The sequence below is a fragment of the Equus przewalskii genome, chromosome 1, assembly GCF_037783145.1.
Source record: "Equus przewalskii isolate Varuska chromosome 1, EquPr2, whole genome shotgun sequence".
Classification (NCBI taxonomy): Eukaryota; Metazoa; Chordata; class Mammalia; order Perissodactyla; family Equidae; genus Equus; species Equus przewalskii.
Genome location: NC_091831.1, coordinates 114,006,963 through 114,024,703, shown reverse-complemented (window position 1 = coordinate 114,024,703; position 17,741 = coordinate 114,006,963). Strand labels below are relative to the sequence as shown.

General features: G+C 43.5%; 1 protein-coding gene across 6 annotated transcripts in view; it reads left to right on the top strand.

The window, feature by feature from the left end:
- Positions 1–17,741, top strand: part of HERC2 (HECT and RLD domain containing E3 ubiquitin protein ligase 2) — a 256,324-nt gene that overhangs the window by 131,395 nt on the left and 107,188 nt on the right. For all 6 annotated transcript variants that reach the window (XM_070572331.1, XM_070572323.1, XM_070572302.1 and 3 more), the window contains exons 36-44: positions 4,441–4,628; positions 5,723–5,915; positions 7,668–7,850; positions 9,898–10,079; positions 10,639–10,786; positions 10,866–11,062; positions 11,287–11,517; positions 12,694–12,832; positions 14,347–14,490. In XM_070572331.1, the coding sequence (XP_070428432.1) occupies positions 4,441–4,628; positions 5,723–5,915; positions 7,668–7,850; positions 9,898–10,079; positions 10,639–10,786; positions 10,866–11,062; positions 11,287–11,517; positions 12,694–12,832; positions 14,347–14,490 (1,605 nt within the window). The remainder of the gene's footprint in view (positions 1–4,440; positions 4,629–5,722; positions 5,916–7,667; positions 7,851–9,897; positions 10,080–10,638; positions 10,787–10,865; positions 11,063–11,286; positions 11,518–12,693; positions 12,833–14,346; positions 14,491–17,741) is intronic.

The window sequence follows — 17,741 nt, the reverse complement described above, 5'->3', positions numbered from 1 at the left end:
ATCTGAAGGATAATTTCATTGCATAGAGCAAACTTGGCTGAATGTTTTTGTCTTTCAGTATTTTGAAGATACCATTCCATTCTCTTCTAGCCTTTAAGATTTCTGCTGAGAAATCTGCTGAAAGCCTGATAGGGATTCCTTTGTAGTTTATTTTCTTCTGCCTTGCTCCCCTTAGTATTTGTTCTCTTTCATTGACTTTTGATAGTTTTAATATTATGTGCTCTGGAAAAGGTCTTTTTGCTTTGTTGTAGTTGGGGGTTCTATTGGATTCATGTATTTGTAAGTCCAGTCTCTTACCCAGGTTGGGAAGTTCTCACCTATTATTCTATTGAATAAGCTCTCTGCTCCTTTTTCCCCTCTCTTCGCCCTCTGGAGTTTACCTGTAATCCTTTTGTTGCTTTTCCTAATTGAGTCAGATATTTCTCGAAAAATTTCTTCATTTTTAAAAAAAAAATCTTAGTTCTCTTTCCTACTCCACCTGAAACATTCCTATATTTCTCGCTTCTTCTTTTTCTTCGTGTTTTTTGAGGAAGATTAACCCTGAGCTAACTGCCGCCAATCCTCCTCTTTTTGCTGAGGAAGACCGGCCCTGAGCGAACATCCATGTCCATCTTCCTCTACTTTATACGTGGGATGCCTACCATAGCCTGGCTCTTGCCAAGTGGTTCCATGTTCGCACCCAGGATCCGAACTGACCCTGGGCCATCGAGACGCAGAACATGTGAACTTAACCACTGTGCCACCAGGCTGGCCCCTATTTTTCTCTTCTAATTCACTAATTCTGTCCTCTATAAAGTCTGCACTTTTTTTTATGGTTTTATGTATTCTTCATGTCCAGAACTTCTGTGAAGTTTTTTTAAGAGCTTCAATCTCTTTGGTGAAGTATTCTGTAGTTCTTCGTGGTGTTTGATGAATTGATCCTCTGCTGGGGTATTTGTGGTAGCATCAGGTTGCAGATTCCTCCTGCCACTGCTGGGGTGGGGTGGGAGCTGTTTTTTCTGATCCGCCTCATCTGCTGGTAGTTCTGCCAGTCCGTTGCTCTGCTTTTATGCAGGCAGCCCCTCAGTGGGTTGTGCTTGCACAGATGCTGCCTCTGTGCTCAGCAGGCGGGTTGTGGCTGGCTGGTGTGCTCTTTGGGTGGGTTGCGCTCATGTGAGTGGTGCCGTTGTGCTCAGCAGGCAGGTCTGGCTGAGATGCTGTGCTAGGTGTGAGGGTCATTTTCCTTGTGGCCCATGCTGTGCTTGCGTGTAGGTCCAGCTGAGCTGCCCTGCTTGGTGGGTGGGATGCCTTTGTGTGACCTGGGCTGCCACAACTCAGTGGGGAGTGTTCTGTGGGGATGGGGTTGTCTTGATAGGTTGGTGCTCCTGTGAGCCAGAGTACCCCTCCAAAAGTGTTCGCATGTGGGCCAGGCTACCCCCACCTCTACTCACTGTATCACTGGCCGCTGTGTAAGGATTTGTGAGCTGAATGGCTGCCTCCAGGGAGAGGGATGGGTCCACTCATCTAGTTCCACTGCTTCCTGGAGATCTAGTCCACCCACCTACAGATGTATAGCTGCGTGGATCTCACAGGCTTTCTCTTGTGTTGTGTAGAGAATTCTCTGTTGGTTAATATGTCCATTTAGTTGTAACTTAGAAGGGAGAGACAAAGGGAACAACTTCATTCCACCATGATACTGACATCACCTTCTTTCTGCTAACTTTGGATTTACTTTGTTCTGACTTTTCTGGTTTCTCCAGGTGTAGAGTTAAGTTATTGATTTGAGTTCTTTATTTTTTTTAAGGTATGCTTTTATAGTCATGCCTCACTTGACAGTGAGGATATGTTCTGAGAAATGTGTTGTTAGACGAGTTTGTCACTGTGTGAACATCACAGGGTGTACTTACACACACCTACTACATACCTAGTCTATATAGTACTAATATTATGGGACCACTATTGTATATATGATCTGTCCTTGACCAAAATGTTATGTAGCACATTACTGTATCCATATGAATTTCCCTCTTAGGATTGCTTTTGCTACATCCCAAAAATTTTGGTATGTTGTTTTTTTGTTCTCATTCCTCTCAAAGTATTTTTAAATTTCTCTTGTAGTTTTTTTCTTTTCACTAGTTCTTTAATTGTATGTTGTTTGATTTCCACATACTTGTGAGTATTCCAGTTTTCTTTCTGTTATTAATTTCTAGTTTCATTCCATTGTGGTCAGAGAAGATAGTTTGTATGATTTTAGTCTATTTCAACTTATTGAGACTTGTTTGTGGTCTAACATAACGTCTGTTTTGGAGAATGTTTCATATGCCCTTGAGAAGATAGTGTATTCTGTTCTTATCGAGTGGAGTATTTTGTACATGTCTGTTAGATCTGATTGTTTTATAAGATTGTTCTTTGCCTGAAAGTCCAAGGTATTGCAGGGCCAGTGTTCCAAGTCCAGGAGAAAAAGCAAGGCTTCCCTAAGCTCTTTAATCTTGTCAGTCTTTGTGCTTACATTACGAGTTCAAAAATATGCATCAGGCTGGAAAACAGCCTCTATGAGTCAGAAATCTGATTTCTTAATATTTCATTAGCAAGTAAAAATTGCTCTTAAAAACCTCATAAGTGTATTCCCACTATTTTTATGTTGTCTCTTTTTTTTCTAGAGGATCCAATAGTTTAGAGTTATAGCACAAATCATTAATTTTGGGGGCTTTATCTGTTAACAGTACTGAGCAGTTTAAATTCCAACCTGCCTGCTGGCTGCAAAAAGCAAAGCAGTTGTGTCTCAGGAATACGTATCTATATTTGCCACTTTCCCTCATTGGTATGATTTCTCTCTGATAGAAGAAATTATAAGCATGTAATATTTTATATTAATCTTCGGTGTATATCCAGTATATTAGCCACAAAATACAAAGCTTCTTAAAAAAAGATCTATTTTTCTTCTTATTGCAAATGTATTCACACCCTTAGCAGTAAATTTGGCATTCAGGGTTAACATCATAGCTGCCAGGAGAGATCCTAGCTGGAACGAAACGCTACCCTCCTTAGGCCTCACAGAGGCACCACTAGGCTGAAGAAAAGACTATATCCCCCTCACTTTATCTAAAACTTTTCTCCAGCCCTAGGAATTGAATATCCTTTTATTCCTCTTCCTCTTGGAGGAGAGAGGTGCACAAACTCTTTACACTTTTGACCCACCCAGGGGATTGTTTGGGCACTTTTTTCTCCCCCTTGGAGGAGAGAACAACGATGAGGAATTACCAGGGCTGTGCTTGCCCCCCACTTAGCCAGCAAGGCCAAAAGCAGCCAGGGGATCCAGTTAGCTGACTCCTGGGTTTGGATCTACTATTTTTCAAATCTGTGGTAAATTTTACTTCTCACAGCTGACAGCTCAGCTTCTGTTTTAAACTATGAATGATTCCATAGACACTAGGGACCAAATATTCATCATGCCCCGTGCCTTCATTACTTCTTTTATCAAACAATGCTTTTGTTTGCTGTTTTGCAGTGAGTCAGGGTTGTTCTAGAGAATCTCAGTGCTGCCATCCCTGTGTCAGGGTCTCCAAGACCCACCCCCAAGTTTGAGGATTTGCTAGGAGGCCTCACAAGACTCAAGATATAGTCATACTCAGGGGCTAAGATTTATTACAGTGAAAGAATAGAAAGCAAAATCAACGAAGAGAAAAGCCATGTGAGTGAAGTCTGGGAGAAACCAGACACAAGTCCTCTCCCAGTGGACTCCCACGGGATGCACCTAATTCCTTCAGCAACAGTTGTGACCTCACATGTGCAGTGTTGTCTACCAGGGAGGTTCATTAGAGACTTGGTGCCCAGGGTTTTCACGGGGGCAGATCACGTTAGGCACCTCTGCCTAGCACATACTCAAGTTCCAGATCCCAGAAGGAAGGAGGTTTCAGCAAAGACCACATTGTTTGTGCAGACAGTTGAGGCACAGCGAGGCCTTTTGTCAGTTAGGGAATCATGGGAGCCTCCCAAAATCCAGGGTCCCAGAGGCCAGGCGAGGGCCAACCTTGCAAGTAGGACTTTCCAAGGACAGCAGTCTCAGGCCTGCTCTGTTGGCTCTTTTCTGCACAGTATCATAGTTTAAGTTTGTTAATTTCAATTCTGGTAAAAATATGTGATGAGTATCTTTCTAACTTAATCATTTTGCTTTTTGGAGGGGAGCATAATTTCTAGAAGTAGAATAAATATCTCTTCCAAGCATTTTTATATCTTTTATGTCTTCTGATACATATTTATATATTTTGTCCTCCCTTACTATTTTTAAATCTTAATTCTCATCAGTAAATGTTTCATGGTATTTATCATATTGATAAAGAATACACTATGTATTCTTTAAAATTATCTTCATCAGTACTTATTAATTCTTTTTAAAAAGTATTAAGATTAGCAAATTCTAACTTCTTGTTGGCTCAGCTGATGTTTTTGATGCTCTGATAGGCCCCAGTTGTGATAATGTTGAAGAAGATATGAATGCTTCTGCCCGAGGAGCTTCTGCTACGGTTTTGGAAGAGACAAGAAAGGAAACAGCTCCCGTGCAGCTCCCGGTTTCAGGGCCAGAACTGGCTGCCATGATGAAGGTTGGAACCAGGGTCATGAGAGGCGTGGATTGGAAATGGGGCGATCAGGTACTCAGAGATTTGGTTTAAACTCGTTAGTCACCTTCTACACATCCTGACTTGCATGGGTAGAAAGTGAAATAAATAACTACCTTAGCTCAGGACTGTGCAGTTGACACATACCATAGTTGTTGATTCCTGAGCAGGTGAATAGAGTTGAAACAAGTAGAGAGTGACAGTGACTTGCCATAGAGGCACCTAGGACAGGTTTAAGTCTGTGAGGAATGGCAGCTGTTTTCAGAGAACTCCTGGTATGGACTCAATTTGGGATGCAGCCCAGAACAAGAACAAGAGTGAGCAGGAGAGAGTGAACCTCATCTGAACAATAGTGTCATGAAAGCTTTGTAGCAGGAAGTCCCAGATGCTGCCTCTGCCACCTGGTGGCCATGAACCCAATAAGTGCTCCAATCCAGCAGTTTCAGGCATGCTGGTTGGGTGGTGGCCACCTTTTTGTTTCTTCTTGTAGCACATTGCTCCTGAGTCTCTTGTCAGGTCTCCCCAGGTAGAGGTCGTGGGGCTGTCTCTGCATTATTACCATAGTCACTCACTAAGGACAGTGTTCACCTTTCTACAGTGGGGTAGCATTCTTGTCGTATCTAGGTTTTCTCAACCTCACTTTTTAAGCATTGCCTCATCAGAATCATTTTAGAAATCAAAGTGTCAAGGAAGAGGTAGCAGCATCTTAAAAAACAGCTGTCACTTGTAGAAACGAGACATAGAGGTTTCATTTTAGAATCCAGAGGGAAAACTGAAGAGTAAGAGGGAACTAGGAGACACTGGTACTTGTTTCAGATTTCCAAAGCCCCATGAGGGATTGAGGGGGCCAAGGACCAGGCTGGAAAGCCCTATCTCTGCATTGGATTTGAGAGGATGCTAATTGAGATGATACTTTTCCTACTTCCCCTTTGGTAAAGGAGCATGAGCAAGTTATTTCCTAGCATTCTATTTAAGGTGATGATGTGAGCTGTGCTTGTTGCAGGTGGGTTTGGGGCAGTTTGCAGATGTGAAGTCTGTACACAGTGATGCAGCTGCCCTTACAGGCAATGTCTGTGTGACAGGAGAGGCATGCACCGTTTAAGTGATCTTTGTTTTGGCTCCCCCAGGATGGCCCTCCTCCTGGCCTCGGCCGTGTGATTGGTGAACTGGGAGAGGACGGGTGGATCAGGGTCCAGTGGGACACAGGCAGCACCAACTCCTACAGGATGGGGAAAGAGGGGAAGTATGACCTCAAGTTGGCAGAGCTGCCAGCCTCCACACAGCCCTCAGCAGAGGACTCGGACACAGAGGATGACTCGGGTAGGTGCTTTGGGGGGCTGCTTAGTCTGGAATAGCCCAGCAAGCTGTATCCAAATCCTGACTGGCCAACCTTTGCATCTGGGAGTGAGAACAGTGTGTCAGGACTCACCTGCAGATAGTGTTCTATAGCTTTGGGCTTGTCCTTGAAGGTTCAGTTTAAATAAGCCCCAGGGGATTCTGATGCAGGAGTGCAGCGTGGCCCTGGGAACCGGCAACCTAGCTGGACTTAACTTTCTTGCTCCCTTGGAGACAGTGCAGTAGGGTGAGGCAGTGCAGGGCTTGCTGAGTCTTCACCTCTAGTGGACCCTCTGGGTTGGTTCTGAGCCTGTTTCTGAGGTAGCAACCTAGTGCCTGGTGGAGTAGGCATAGGTTAGCAATGCTCCACACCAGTCAGACTATGGGCCATGTCTTCCTCCTTCTTTTACCTTCTCAGGCCCTTCACTCAGAATGCTGCACGTTATGGGGAGTTAGTCAGCACTTTATTGGCTTAAGGAAAGCATAGGTGAGAATTTGGAGTGGACTCAGAAAGTTAAATCCTAGCTGAGGAACTCCAAGGTTGTGGGAGGAGGGCTTCATGACTTTCTTTCTTTCTTTTTTTTTTTTTTTTTCGCTGAGGAAGAGTCTCCCTGAGCTAACATCTGTTACTATTCTTCTTCTTTTTGCTTGAGGAAGATTCACCCTGAGCTAACAGCTGTGCCAGTCTTCTTCCTTTTTGTATGTGGGTCACTACTACAGCGTGGCCACTGACAAGTGGTGTAGGTCCACGGCCAGGAACCAAACCTAGGCCACTGAAGTGGAGTGCACCAAACTTTACCACTAGGCCACAGGGCTGGCAGCTACATGACATTTTTTTACATGTATCCAAAAGACGTTGGGATGCATGAATGAAACTTCCTATTGCTGGTCTTGGTAAAACCATCCAGGAGGTCAGTACTGCCTTGTGGGGCTCAGTGCTGGCCTTATGTGCAGTGTGGTCAGGCTTCTGAAATCACTTTTATGGTTAGGAGAGGAAATCTGAGAGGCTGAGCTCAGTAGAGAACGAGTAATGTGGAGAATGGGAAAGGCTGTGCTGCATGCATGTCACTTGTGGGGGCTGAGGCCCCTCAGGTGTAAACAGATGATGCCTGCCTTGTGGGGCTGTAAGGAGGAAGGTATGTGAAGCCATGTAGCCCTGCCTAGAAGGTCCCTGCTGGTTCTGTTATCACTTCATGTGGCGGCACCGTGTCTGGGCCAGGTGCCCCTCTTCCTCCTAGCTCTCTGCCTGAGGGCTTCACTCAGAGAAGTTGGGGCCTGAGTGGGGCTGGCCACATGACAGAAAGGTGGCCTGGCTGCCGCCTGCCTCCTGGTCTGGAAGCTATGGCCTGGGCACGTGAGCCTCTCTTCTCCCTCCACAGTGGCTGGCACTTCCTCTTCATCCAGGGTATAGCCAGCTTGGCAGCAACCAGCTTTTGACTTTTGAAAAGTTATCTTTCTAAAGGAGTGAAATAGTTTTAGTGCTCCTGAGCTGTATTCTGAGATTGTTTAAAACAAATTAATTGTAATTTAAAAGGCTTTTCTTTGAGGAAGGTGGGAACAGAGATGATTAGGATGAGTGTTCTATGCATCTTGAATTCCATCTTTTCTTGTGAAGAGCTGCTTCTCTTTCCACAGTAAAAAAGAAGAAAGTGATATTAAATCTCTTAAATTACATAATAGTGACATCTTCCAATTCTGTTTGGGAATATGGTTTTTTCTTTTGATTCTTTTTTTCAGAAGCTGAACAAACTGAAAGGAACATTCACCCCACTGCAATGATGCTTAACAGCACTGTTAATTTACTGCAAACTCTTTGTCTCTCTGCCGGAGTTCATGCTGAAATCATGCAGAATGAAGCCACCAAAACTCTGTGTGGACTGCTGCGAATGTTAGTGGAAAGTGGAACGACGGACAAGACATGTATGCAATGAATGGTTGTAGGCCCACAGAGTCAATATTGGGGCTGTAATTTGTCGTGTGTGTGCTTGTCAGCAAGTGTGTGCATGTGGCTGAGTGTGGGTGTATGTGTTAGTGTCCTAGGGCTGCCATGACAAATTACCATAAACTTGTTAGCTGTAGTAGTTCATTTGAGTTGCTGCATCAAAGTACCACAAAATGGGTGGCCTAAATAACAGAAATTTATTTCCTCACAGTTCTGGAGGGTGGAAGTTCCAGATCAAGGTATCAGCGGGGCTGGTTCCTTTTGAAGGCTGTGAGGGAAGGATCTGTTCCAAACCTCTCCCCTAACTTCTCGTGGTTTGCTGACAATCTTCGGCATTCCTTGGCTTGTAGATCTTTACCCTAATCTTCACATGGCATTCTCTGTGTGTGTGTGTCTGTCTATCTCCAAATTTCTCTTTTTTATAAAGCCACCAGTTAGTTGGATTAGGGACCCACCTTAATCTAGTTTAACCTCATCTAAACTGATTATGTCTATCATGACCCCATTTCCAAATAAGATCGCATTTTCAGGTATTAGGGGTTAAAATTTCAATATCTGAATTTTGGGGGGGAGCAATTCAACCCATAACAGTGTTTAAAACAGCAACTTTATCCTCTCCGAGTTCTGGAGACCAGAAGTCCAAAATCAAGGTGTCAGCAGGGCCGTAGTCTCTTTAAAGGCTCTAGGAGAGGATGCTTCCAGGCCTCTTCTAGCTTCTGGTGGCTCCAGGCTTCCTTGGCTTCTGGCTACATCACTCCAGTCTCTGCTTTATTCTTACATACCCACCTCCCCTGTGTTTCTGTGTATCCTTTTCTGCATCTTATAAGGACTTTCATTGGATTTAGGGTTCACCCTAATCTAGTATAATGTCATCTCAGTTCTTATCTTAATTACATCTGCAGTTTTATTTCCAAATAAGGTCATGTTCTGAGGTTCTAGGTGAACATGAATTTGTGGGGGGGGGATTCAATTCAACCCATTTAAGTGTTTGAGTTTATGTGAATATGAGTGTGTGTAAGTGTGGGGAAAATGAGGAAATAGAGGGAGCGAGTGTGGGTGTACATGTGAGAGTGCTTGTGATTGTGTGAGAGAGTGAGTTTGAGTGTCACTGTGAATGATTGTGAGAAACTGCATGTGAGTATGTGAGAGTTTGTGAGAATGAGACAATGTGAGTGAGAATGGGTGTGTTTGTGAAGTGAAGAAGTGAGTGTGAATATGTGTAACTGGGCATGTTTGAGTGTTTATGAGTGTGAGTGATTGTGTGAGTGTGTTAGTGACTGTAAGAATGAGTGTGTGTGATTGTGGTAGGGTTATGTGTGACAGTATGCAGGTCAGTATTTATGTGTTTGTGAGGGCGTCTGGGTGAGTGTGACTGAGTGGGAGAGTGAAGAGGTCGCTATTAGCCTGGAGAGCAGGAGGCTGGGCCCTGGGAGATGGGGAAGGTAAACTAATAGGGGTCTGAGCAGGTCACGTGGTGTGACCCCTCCTCAGGGCCTCTGCCACAAGAAAGTGGAAGCCCCAGGCTGCCCACAGGTGCAGACTTGGAAGCCAGGAGGAGCAGACAGGGTCATGGTTGTATCAAACAGGATAAACCTCATAAAAGCCTCTTAGTCTCATTCTGTTAATATAGACTACTTAAACTTGTATTGGAAATTTATGGTGCCGATCAAATGTAAACAAGATCATGGGGAATATTTGAAACACATGAGATTTAAAAATATAGATGTACTCTCACAAATAACTGCCATTTGAATTATGAATCATTTTCCTACTGCCTAGAAACAGTAAGTAGATGAAACTCCTTCACTAGTTTGAGGAAGTACAACATGTACTGTAAAGGTTTTAAAAATATTGTACATGTTCATTGAGCTAACTTGATACTCCTGCTCCTCTCACTTTGAATGCATGAAATTATTTGTAAAGTAGCTTATTATTGAGAATTACATGGTAGGTAAATTAAAAGTAAAGATTATACTGAGTGTTTCTAGAAATTCGACACCAAGCCAGTTTGCTTTGCTCTGGCAGCTTCCCCAAACAAGCTGGTGTGTCGGGAGCAGCACCGGAGCTGGTGCACGCTGGGCTTTGTGCGGAGCATCGCACTCACACCGCACATGTGTGCTGCCCTCAGCTCCCCTCAGTGGATCACCCTGCTGATGAAGGTTGTGGAAGGACACGCGCCTTTTACTGCTGCCTCACTGCAGCGACAGGTAATTGTTGTACCAGGCTAATTCTCACTGTGTGTAACTTTAGGGAATGTTAGACCTCTTAAGGGGTGGCATCAAATTACCAGAGCTCTTGTCATCATAATTAGCTGCCTACATTCAGTCATGAATACGGAAAAAAACTAGCTCCAACACAAAGTAGATTTCCTAGAGGCAAGGATATGAGATTCTTGATTATTTTAGATTGATTAAGTTGCTGAACTTTGACTTGCTTTTCTATTAAGTGGTAACTCCTACTAACTGCTCTCATCTGCTTCATAGGAGTTGTAGTGTAATTGTCTTGAGAAGAATTAAACTAAAAGGAGTTATTTTTTAATTAAATGGATACCTGTATCTGTAATGTAGTTTATTTTTTTAATCCCTGATAATCCATAGTATTAATCAAGTTGGGTGTAACTATCTGCCTGTAAAATAATATCAGAATTTTCATATGATTAATTGCATTAGAGGAACAAAAGATAAAGAGAAAATGAAAATCTGTTCTTCCAATGTATAATATAATGATTTTCTTTAATGCTTGCTGTTTTAAATTGCCTCTTATCAGATCTTAGCTGTACATTTACTGCAAGCAGTACTTCCATCATGGGACAAGACAGAAAGGGCAAGGGACATGAAGTGCCTTGTGGAAAAGCTCTTTGGTTTCCTGGGCTGCTTGCTCACCACCTGTTCTTCAGATATCCCGTTCCTCAGAGGTGAGCATCTCTCCTTATTTGTGTCCTGGTTAAGTGAGCAGGGCTCCATGTAGCTCCTCTCTTGGGTGTTCTCTTTCAGAATCTACTTTGAGGAGGCGGAGGGCTCGCCCTCAGGCCTCTCTGACTGCCACCCACAGCAGCACTCTGGCAGAAGAGGTGGTGGCGCTGCTCCGCACGCTGCACTCCTTGGGTCAGTGGAACGGACTCATAAACAAGTACATTAACTCTCAGCTCCATTCTGTCACCCACAGCTGTGCAGGAAAGCCATCGGAGGGGGTAGGTGCTTCATTTTCAAATCTGCTGGTTTTTCTCTGTAGAATGTTGATTTAACTTTTATCTTTTTAAATACTATATATTTAGCTCAAAGATGTATTTTAAAATATTTTTACTGAAAATATTGAAGAAACTAATGTAAAAATGAATTTGGCTTAATTATAAATGTGTAAGAAACAGACAGCTCCCTGGATCTCTTCTTCAAGCTTTCTGTCTGTCTGCATCAGGCCCTGTTAGAGGACTACCTTCCCGACTCTGAGAACCCTGAGGTGGGGGGCCTCATGGCAGTCTTGGCTGTGATCGGGGGCATCGACGGTCGCCTGCGACTTGGGGGACAAGTGATGCATGATGAGTTTGGAGAAGGCACTGTGACGCGCATCACCCCGAAGGGCAAAATCACCGTGCAGTTCTCAGACATGCGGATGTGTCGCATTTGTCCATTGAATCAGCTGAAACCAGTAGGTGAACTTGTGCTCAGTTACTAGGTAATAAGGGTTTTATACTAGAACTAGATCCTAGCATCCATGCTGGGGAGAACTTGATTCTTGTAGTCTATGTCTGCCATCCAGGAAACCATCCAACCTCAGGAAAGCCTCCTGTCCTACTTGCCATGTTTGCTTTGTGCTCCTCTGATCAATAGGGCCTGTCTCACAGAGTTATACAGTGTCATAGATCATACGTCTTATTTTAGTGTCAGAAGATTGAAAGGGCATTAACAACTTAGAAGGTACTGTGTAACTATAAGTTAGTTTTAATTGTTTTAAAATATGAATTTATGAAGTTTATTTTTTTGTTTGCTTTTTATTTATTTTTTTGGTAAGGAAGATTGGCCTTAAGCTAACATTTGTTGACAATCTTCCTTTTGCTTGAGGGAGATTGTCCCTGAGCTAACATCTGTGCCAGTCTTCCTCTATTTTGTATGTGGGATGCTGCCACAGCATGGCTGATGAGTGGTATGTAGGTCCACGCCTGTGATCCAAACCTGCGAACCCTGGGCTGCTGAAGCGGAGCATGCTAACTTAACCACTATGCCACCAGGCCAGCCCCATGTGAAGTTTATTTTTTATTGAACAACTCAACTTTTAAAAAACCCTAAAAATGGTTTCTTTAAGAAAGTGACTTTTCTTCATGTAGAAATGTTTATTAATTGTTGTTGAGTGACATGACTTATATAGTAGCTACCGTCATCTTAAATCTATGATTTAGGGATGCATAGGGAACGTGAGTGATTTATATGACTTTGATGTAGCCTAAGTGCAATTTGAGTATATCTTTCTATACAATACTGGTTTTGATTACTATAGGAATATATACGCATTTTAGAAAATTTGAAATGTATAGAAAATGCCTAAAAAACAAAATAACCACCATCCTGTTGTAATTATTGTTGTGAAGTTTGTAAAAGGTAAAAGTTGATAAAGAAACCTTGGTAAAGTTAGGTTATATTTACTACACATGTAAGTCTCTATCTTGCCTTTAATGTCATCTTTTAAAGTTGTTATTTTCAGATATAAAAAGACTTAGCGATATGTGCAGTATTTCAAAATGAAGACTCATGGTTATGATAACTTTCAGAACATTTCGTGTGTTCATTTCATGGACATGCTTTGAAGGTTTCTGTGTTCTCTCTCCAGCTTCCTGCTGTGGCGTTCAGCGTCACCAACCTACCATTCACAGAGCCCATGCTCTCTGTCTGGGCTCAGTTGGTGAACCTCGCTGGAAGCAAATTGGAAAAGCACAAAGTAAAGAAATCACCTAAACAGGGTTTTGCAGGTCAGACCATGGTGCTTGATGAAACAGCTACAATCTTAACTGGTGTTGTTTGGACAATGTTTATTGTTTGTTGGAGCAAGTTCCTGTCATTGCTGAAGTCTTTGGGTTCAGATGGGTTTATCATTTGTTGAGTTACAGTGTGTATGGTGGAACCTTGGGCATGGTGATCAAAGTGTGTGATACAAAGACAGACGCCACGTTGGGGGCAGCAGCTGGAGAACCCTTGGCCTGCCCTCGCTTCCCTGTGCCAGCATTGATTCTGAGCAAGCATTCTGAAGAGAGTCTGTTCTGTCTCCCTCCTCATCAGCTCTCCCGCCAGGGCCCTCTGGTCCAGGTGCCTTCAGAAGCTTTGCTCATGGTCTCGTCACTGCTAGATCCAGCAGTGCCTGCGTGTTTGGACTTGCCTTGCTTTGTACCTGTGGATGGTGGGCTAAGACCAAGGCCATCCATGCTCGAACTCTGCCTTCCTTTGGTCTGGAATACTGCTCTCTTGATCTTCCTTACATTGTCCCTTTCATGTTCTTTGAGAGTTCTTCCCCCTGACTATTCTTTGCACATTGGAAATCCTTTTGGTTTCATCTGTAACTTCTGGCTTATTCTGCCTACCTTCTTGAGTTTTCTTGCTCATTTCTCCCCATTCCTGCCTGTGATTGCTGTTGCAGCATTTATGATGGTGACCACTTTTAACTCTGAATCTCCAATTCACATCTCTGGCTGGAGGTGCGTGTGCATGTAAACCACAGCATGTTCAGAATTCACTTAACCTTGTTCCCTAGCCAACATTTCCCATCATAGTGAATAAACCTGTCTCCCACGTAATCAGGCTCAATGCCAGAGAGGCACCTATGCCTCCCGTCCCACATGCTGGTCCTACCTTCTGTGGCCTCCAGCATGTCCTGCTTTGGAGTGCTTCTACCAAGACTATTCCAGCTCTGCTTATAGTCTACCTGCACCTGTGTGGCATCTTTCTTTGTTCCACAGTCAGCCCACGGGCATCATGCAAGCGTTTGATTAGATAGGACTCTAGAGGGGGCCATGATCTAGATGAGGTAGAGAACTATATGTTGTATCTGAGAAAATTGTCTTGGAGCAGTGTTGGCAAGAAAAGGTGAAAATATTTTGTTTGTATCTGGTTGAAATTTCAGCAATTTGAGAAACATTTGATTATGCTAATATTAGTTAACATGGTTCTAACTGTGTTTAACCCTTTAATCCTTACCCCAATCCATTGAAGTAGGCACATGGGAAGCAGGAAAGGGGAAAGAAGACCTGGAGAAGGTAGGGGATGCTCACCCAGAAGCACCAGTCATAACACCAGGAAAGACGGGTTCTTCATTAATGACAGTATTTGGCATGGTCAGCTAATTCCCACAGGGCAGGCCATTGTTTCTGCCATGTTGCAGCAGTGGCACCGAGGTACAGGGAACAGAGCAACTTCCTCAGGGCCGTACAGCTGGTGAGGAGGAGAGCCTGAGCAGGGTGTGCGATTCCTGCTGAGTCCTTTTCTCCTACAGGACAAGTTGACCTGGACCTGCTGAGGTGCCAGCAGTTAAAGCTGTACATCCTGAAGGCAGGTCGTGCACTGCTTTCCCACCAGGACCAGCTCAGGCAGATCTTGTCTCAGCCAGCTGTTCAGGAGGCCACAGCTGCTCATACAGGTATCTTTTAAGGAAGCTCTTATAGATCTGTAAGAAAGGCAGTTAAATTCCAATAGAAAACAGGCAAAGAACATGAACAAGCAGTCCATAAAAGGGTAAATAGTGATGGCTTCTAAATGTACAAAAAAGATGTGCAACCCAGCCAGTAATTGATGAACTGCAAATGATACTGTCATTGTCTTAGACAAAGATGAGGGGATCTGGTGGGGAGGGACGGAAGACAGTGCTCTCCTGCCTCACTGTTTAAAGTGTGGCCATGGGCCAGCAGCAGTGGCAGCACATAGGAACATGTTAGGAATGCAGACTCTCTGGCTGTATCCAAGACCTAAGAAATCAGAATCTGCATTTTAACGAGACCCTAAGGTGGTTCATATACACCTAAAGCAGCACTGCTTTAACATATTGCTGGTGGGAATTTAAGTTGGTACAACCATCTAATGGGCATTTGAGGACACGTTAGACTTTAAAATGCATACACACACACACACACACACACACCCCTATCTAAATCTGTTTGTCTATCTGTCTATATCTATGTCTGTATATCCATTGACCAGCAGGTCATCTTGTGGGGGTTTATCACACGAAAAGGCATGAAGATACGTGTTTACAGATGCTCATTTTGGCTTCTTTCTTGGTATCGTTTTTATGTTGAAAACTGAAGATACCTAAATGCCGTTATTAAGTAGTGTATCTATACAGTAGAATACCATGGCGCCATTCACAATGATGATACATATATGTGTTCATTGCCCTGGATACATGAAAACGATAAACAAAAGAGCACATTGCTATGTCTGTCTGTTTGTCAATAGGCCATAGATTCATCTGCTTACCAAAATAGTGACAGTGGAATTTCAGCTGACTTGATTCTCTTATGCATTTCTTTATTACTTCAATTTTCTGGAATGAGCTCATATCCCTTTGAATAGGAAAAAACCAAAGCTCTAAAGTATTTTTTGATCATCTACTATTGAAAGACTTTGTGATAAGTATTATGGGGACAAGGTAGTTTTTGTTTATGGTCCTTCCTATCTGGGGTCAGGGTAGGGAGAGAAAATGAACACAGATGGCTCTGTCCAGGGTCTGGGCCAGTGTGCTGTGAGATGTGTGAGCACAGTTCCACAGGTGTCCTGGGGACCCCAACAGCTGAGGGCTGAGGAGGGCAGCCTGTGAAGGGTGTGGCAGACCCTCAGTGCAAGGTGACAAGGACTCTCTGTCCTTTTGGAGGAGATGGTAGGAGCACTGACATAAGCAGTGAGTGTTGGAGAGAGTGTTCAGGCGTTCTGCTTTGCAAGGAGCTCAGAATTTATCGATCAAAGTGAGGCTAATGCTGGAGAGGTCAGTTGAAGTCATGTGATAGAGAGTGCCTTGAATACCAGGGTGAACCTTAAGGCTGACTTGGAAAGCTGCGACAGGGATCCACGTGATAAAGATTGATATTCTGGATGATAAATCTACTACGAGTATTTGAAACAGGGAGATCCAATGGTGATGAGAGAATCCTGTCAAGTGATGAGGTGTCTTCCAGGGGAAGGCATGAAAAATGGGAAGGAGCTTCCAGTAGACACTGTGATGGTGTAGTCTTTTAGATGATAACTTTATGGAAAAAGTCAAAGACGGCTGATGTTTCAAGCCTGAGTTATAGGGAGGACAGTGAGGAGTGCCTTTGACAAAAATTAGACAGTCCAGTGGAGTGTGGGGTGTTTTGTTTCTTAATCCTAAGAGAAGAGGGTATTGTGGATTTAGTTTTAACGTGCTGAATATGGGGTATATCCAGAGAAAGTGCAGATTCATTCCATATTTGATGGTGGGAACCTTGAAGATAACCCACAATTGTAGAAGGAAACCCAAACCCAGGAAATTGGACTGGCTGTTCTGTGGTCACCAGGATGAGAAGCTATGGCAGTGCTAAATCTGGATTACCATCTGGCACTTGGGGCAGAGCACGGGCTCCAAACAGAGCTGTTGAGGGCAGGGCTTGACACACTCCCATGCCACTTGTTTTTTCATAAAAACTTTATCGTTTTGTGGGAACACAGCCACACCTGCTTGTTGATGTGTCATCTCTGGCCACTCTTGCTCTTCAGTGGCAGAGTTGAGTAGCTGTGAGAGACCATGTAGCTGGTGAGCCTGAACTATTCACTCTCTGGCCCTCCAAGAGAAAGATTTCCATCCCCTGGACTAGAGGATTAGTAGAAATGATCGCCAGACCAAACCAGCAAACTCAAATGGTATGTGGGACTGATTGGGCTCAAGGCAGTGGGTGTCAGTGGGTCTGGAGCAAATGGGAAGTGCTGGCTGTCTCACCCTAAGCTCCTCAGATTAAAACAGACAAAAGGATAACACCCTGACCCCATGACAGATTTGGAATTGGTATCAGTTTATGGTCTGAACGAAGTTAGCAGGAAAAGCCAGGACTAGAAGTACAAACTTGGGAGTGTCCATGTTAGGGGTTAAGCAGTGAGTGAGCACCAGGAAAGAGAGTATATGATGTCCTTGGTCAGAAATCTGGGAGGCAGCTTTTTCTTGGTTCTAAGGAGACAGATGAACTAATGAAGGGCAGAGGCCAAAAAGCAGAGAGTGGAAAATTCTTCAGAGGCTAGTTTTTGGTATCTCAGCCTTGAAGATTTTGGTTGTCTAGCTCTTTGAAGAGGTAGAAATCATATCTGGCTTAACACACTCAATGCATTATCTTTTTTTTTTTTATTTTTGAGGAAGATTAGCCCTGAGCTAACTGCTGCCAGTCCTCCTCTTTTCACTGAGGAAGACTAACCCTGAGCTAATATCCATGCCCATCTTCCTCTACTTTATATATGGGATGCCTACCACAGCATGGCGTGCCAAGTGGTGCCATGTCTGCACCTGGGATCCGAACCAGTGAACCCCGGGCCACTGAAGCAGAATGTGCGCACTTAACTGCTGCGCCACTGGGCTGGCCCCTGCATTATCTTTAATAGTAGAGATGCTTGCAGTTGAAAATATCACACATGCATATATGTTTTTAAAATTTCCATATGATGTTTTATAAATCAAATAGAATGTTGATACTAACATGTCCCAAAGGTTATACCAAATACAGTACTGCAATATGATTCTAAATATGACTACAGAATGAAATAAATAAAATGTAGAAATGTAGAAAACATACTGTGTAATAATGTAATATAAAAATAATATATGCTTTCCTAGGACTGTTATAACAAAGTCCCACAAATTTGGTAGTATAAAACAAGAGAAATTTGTTCTCA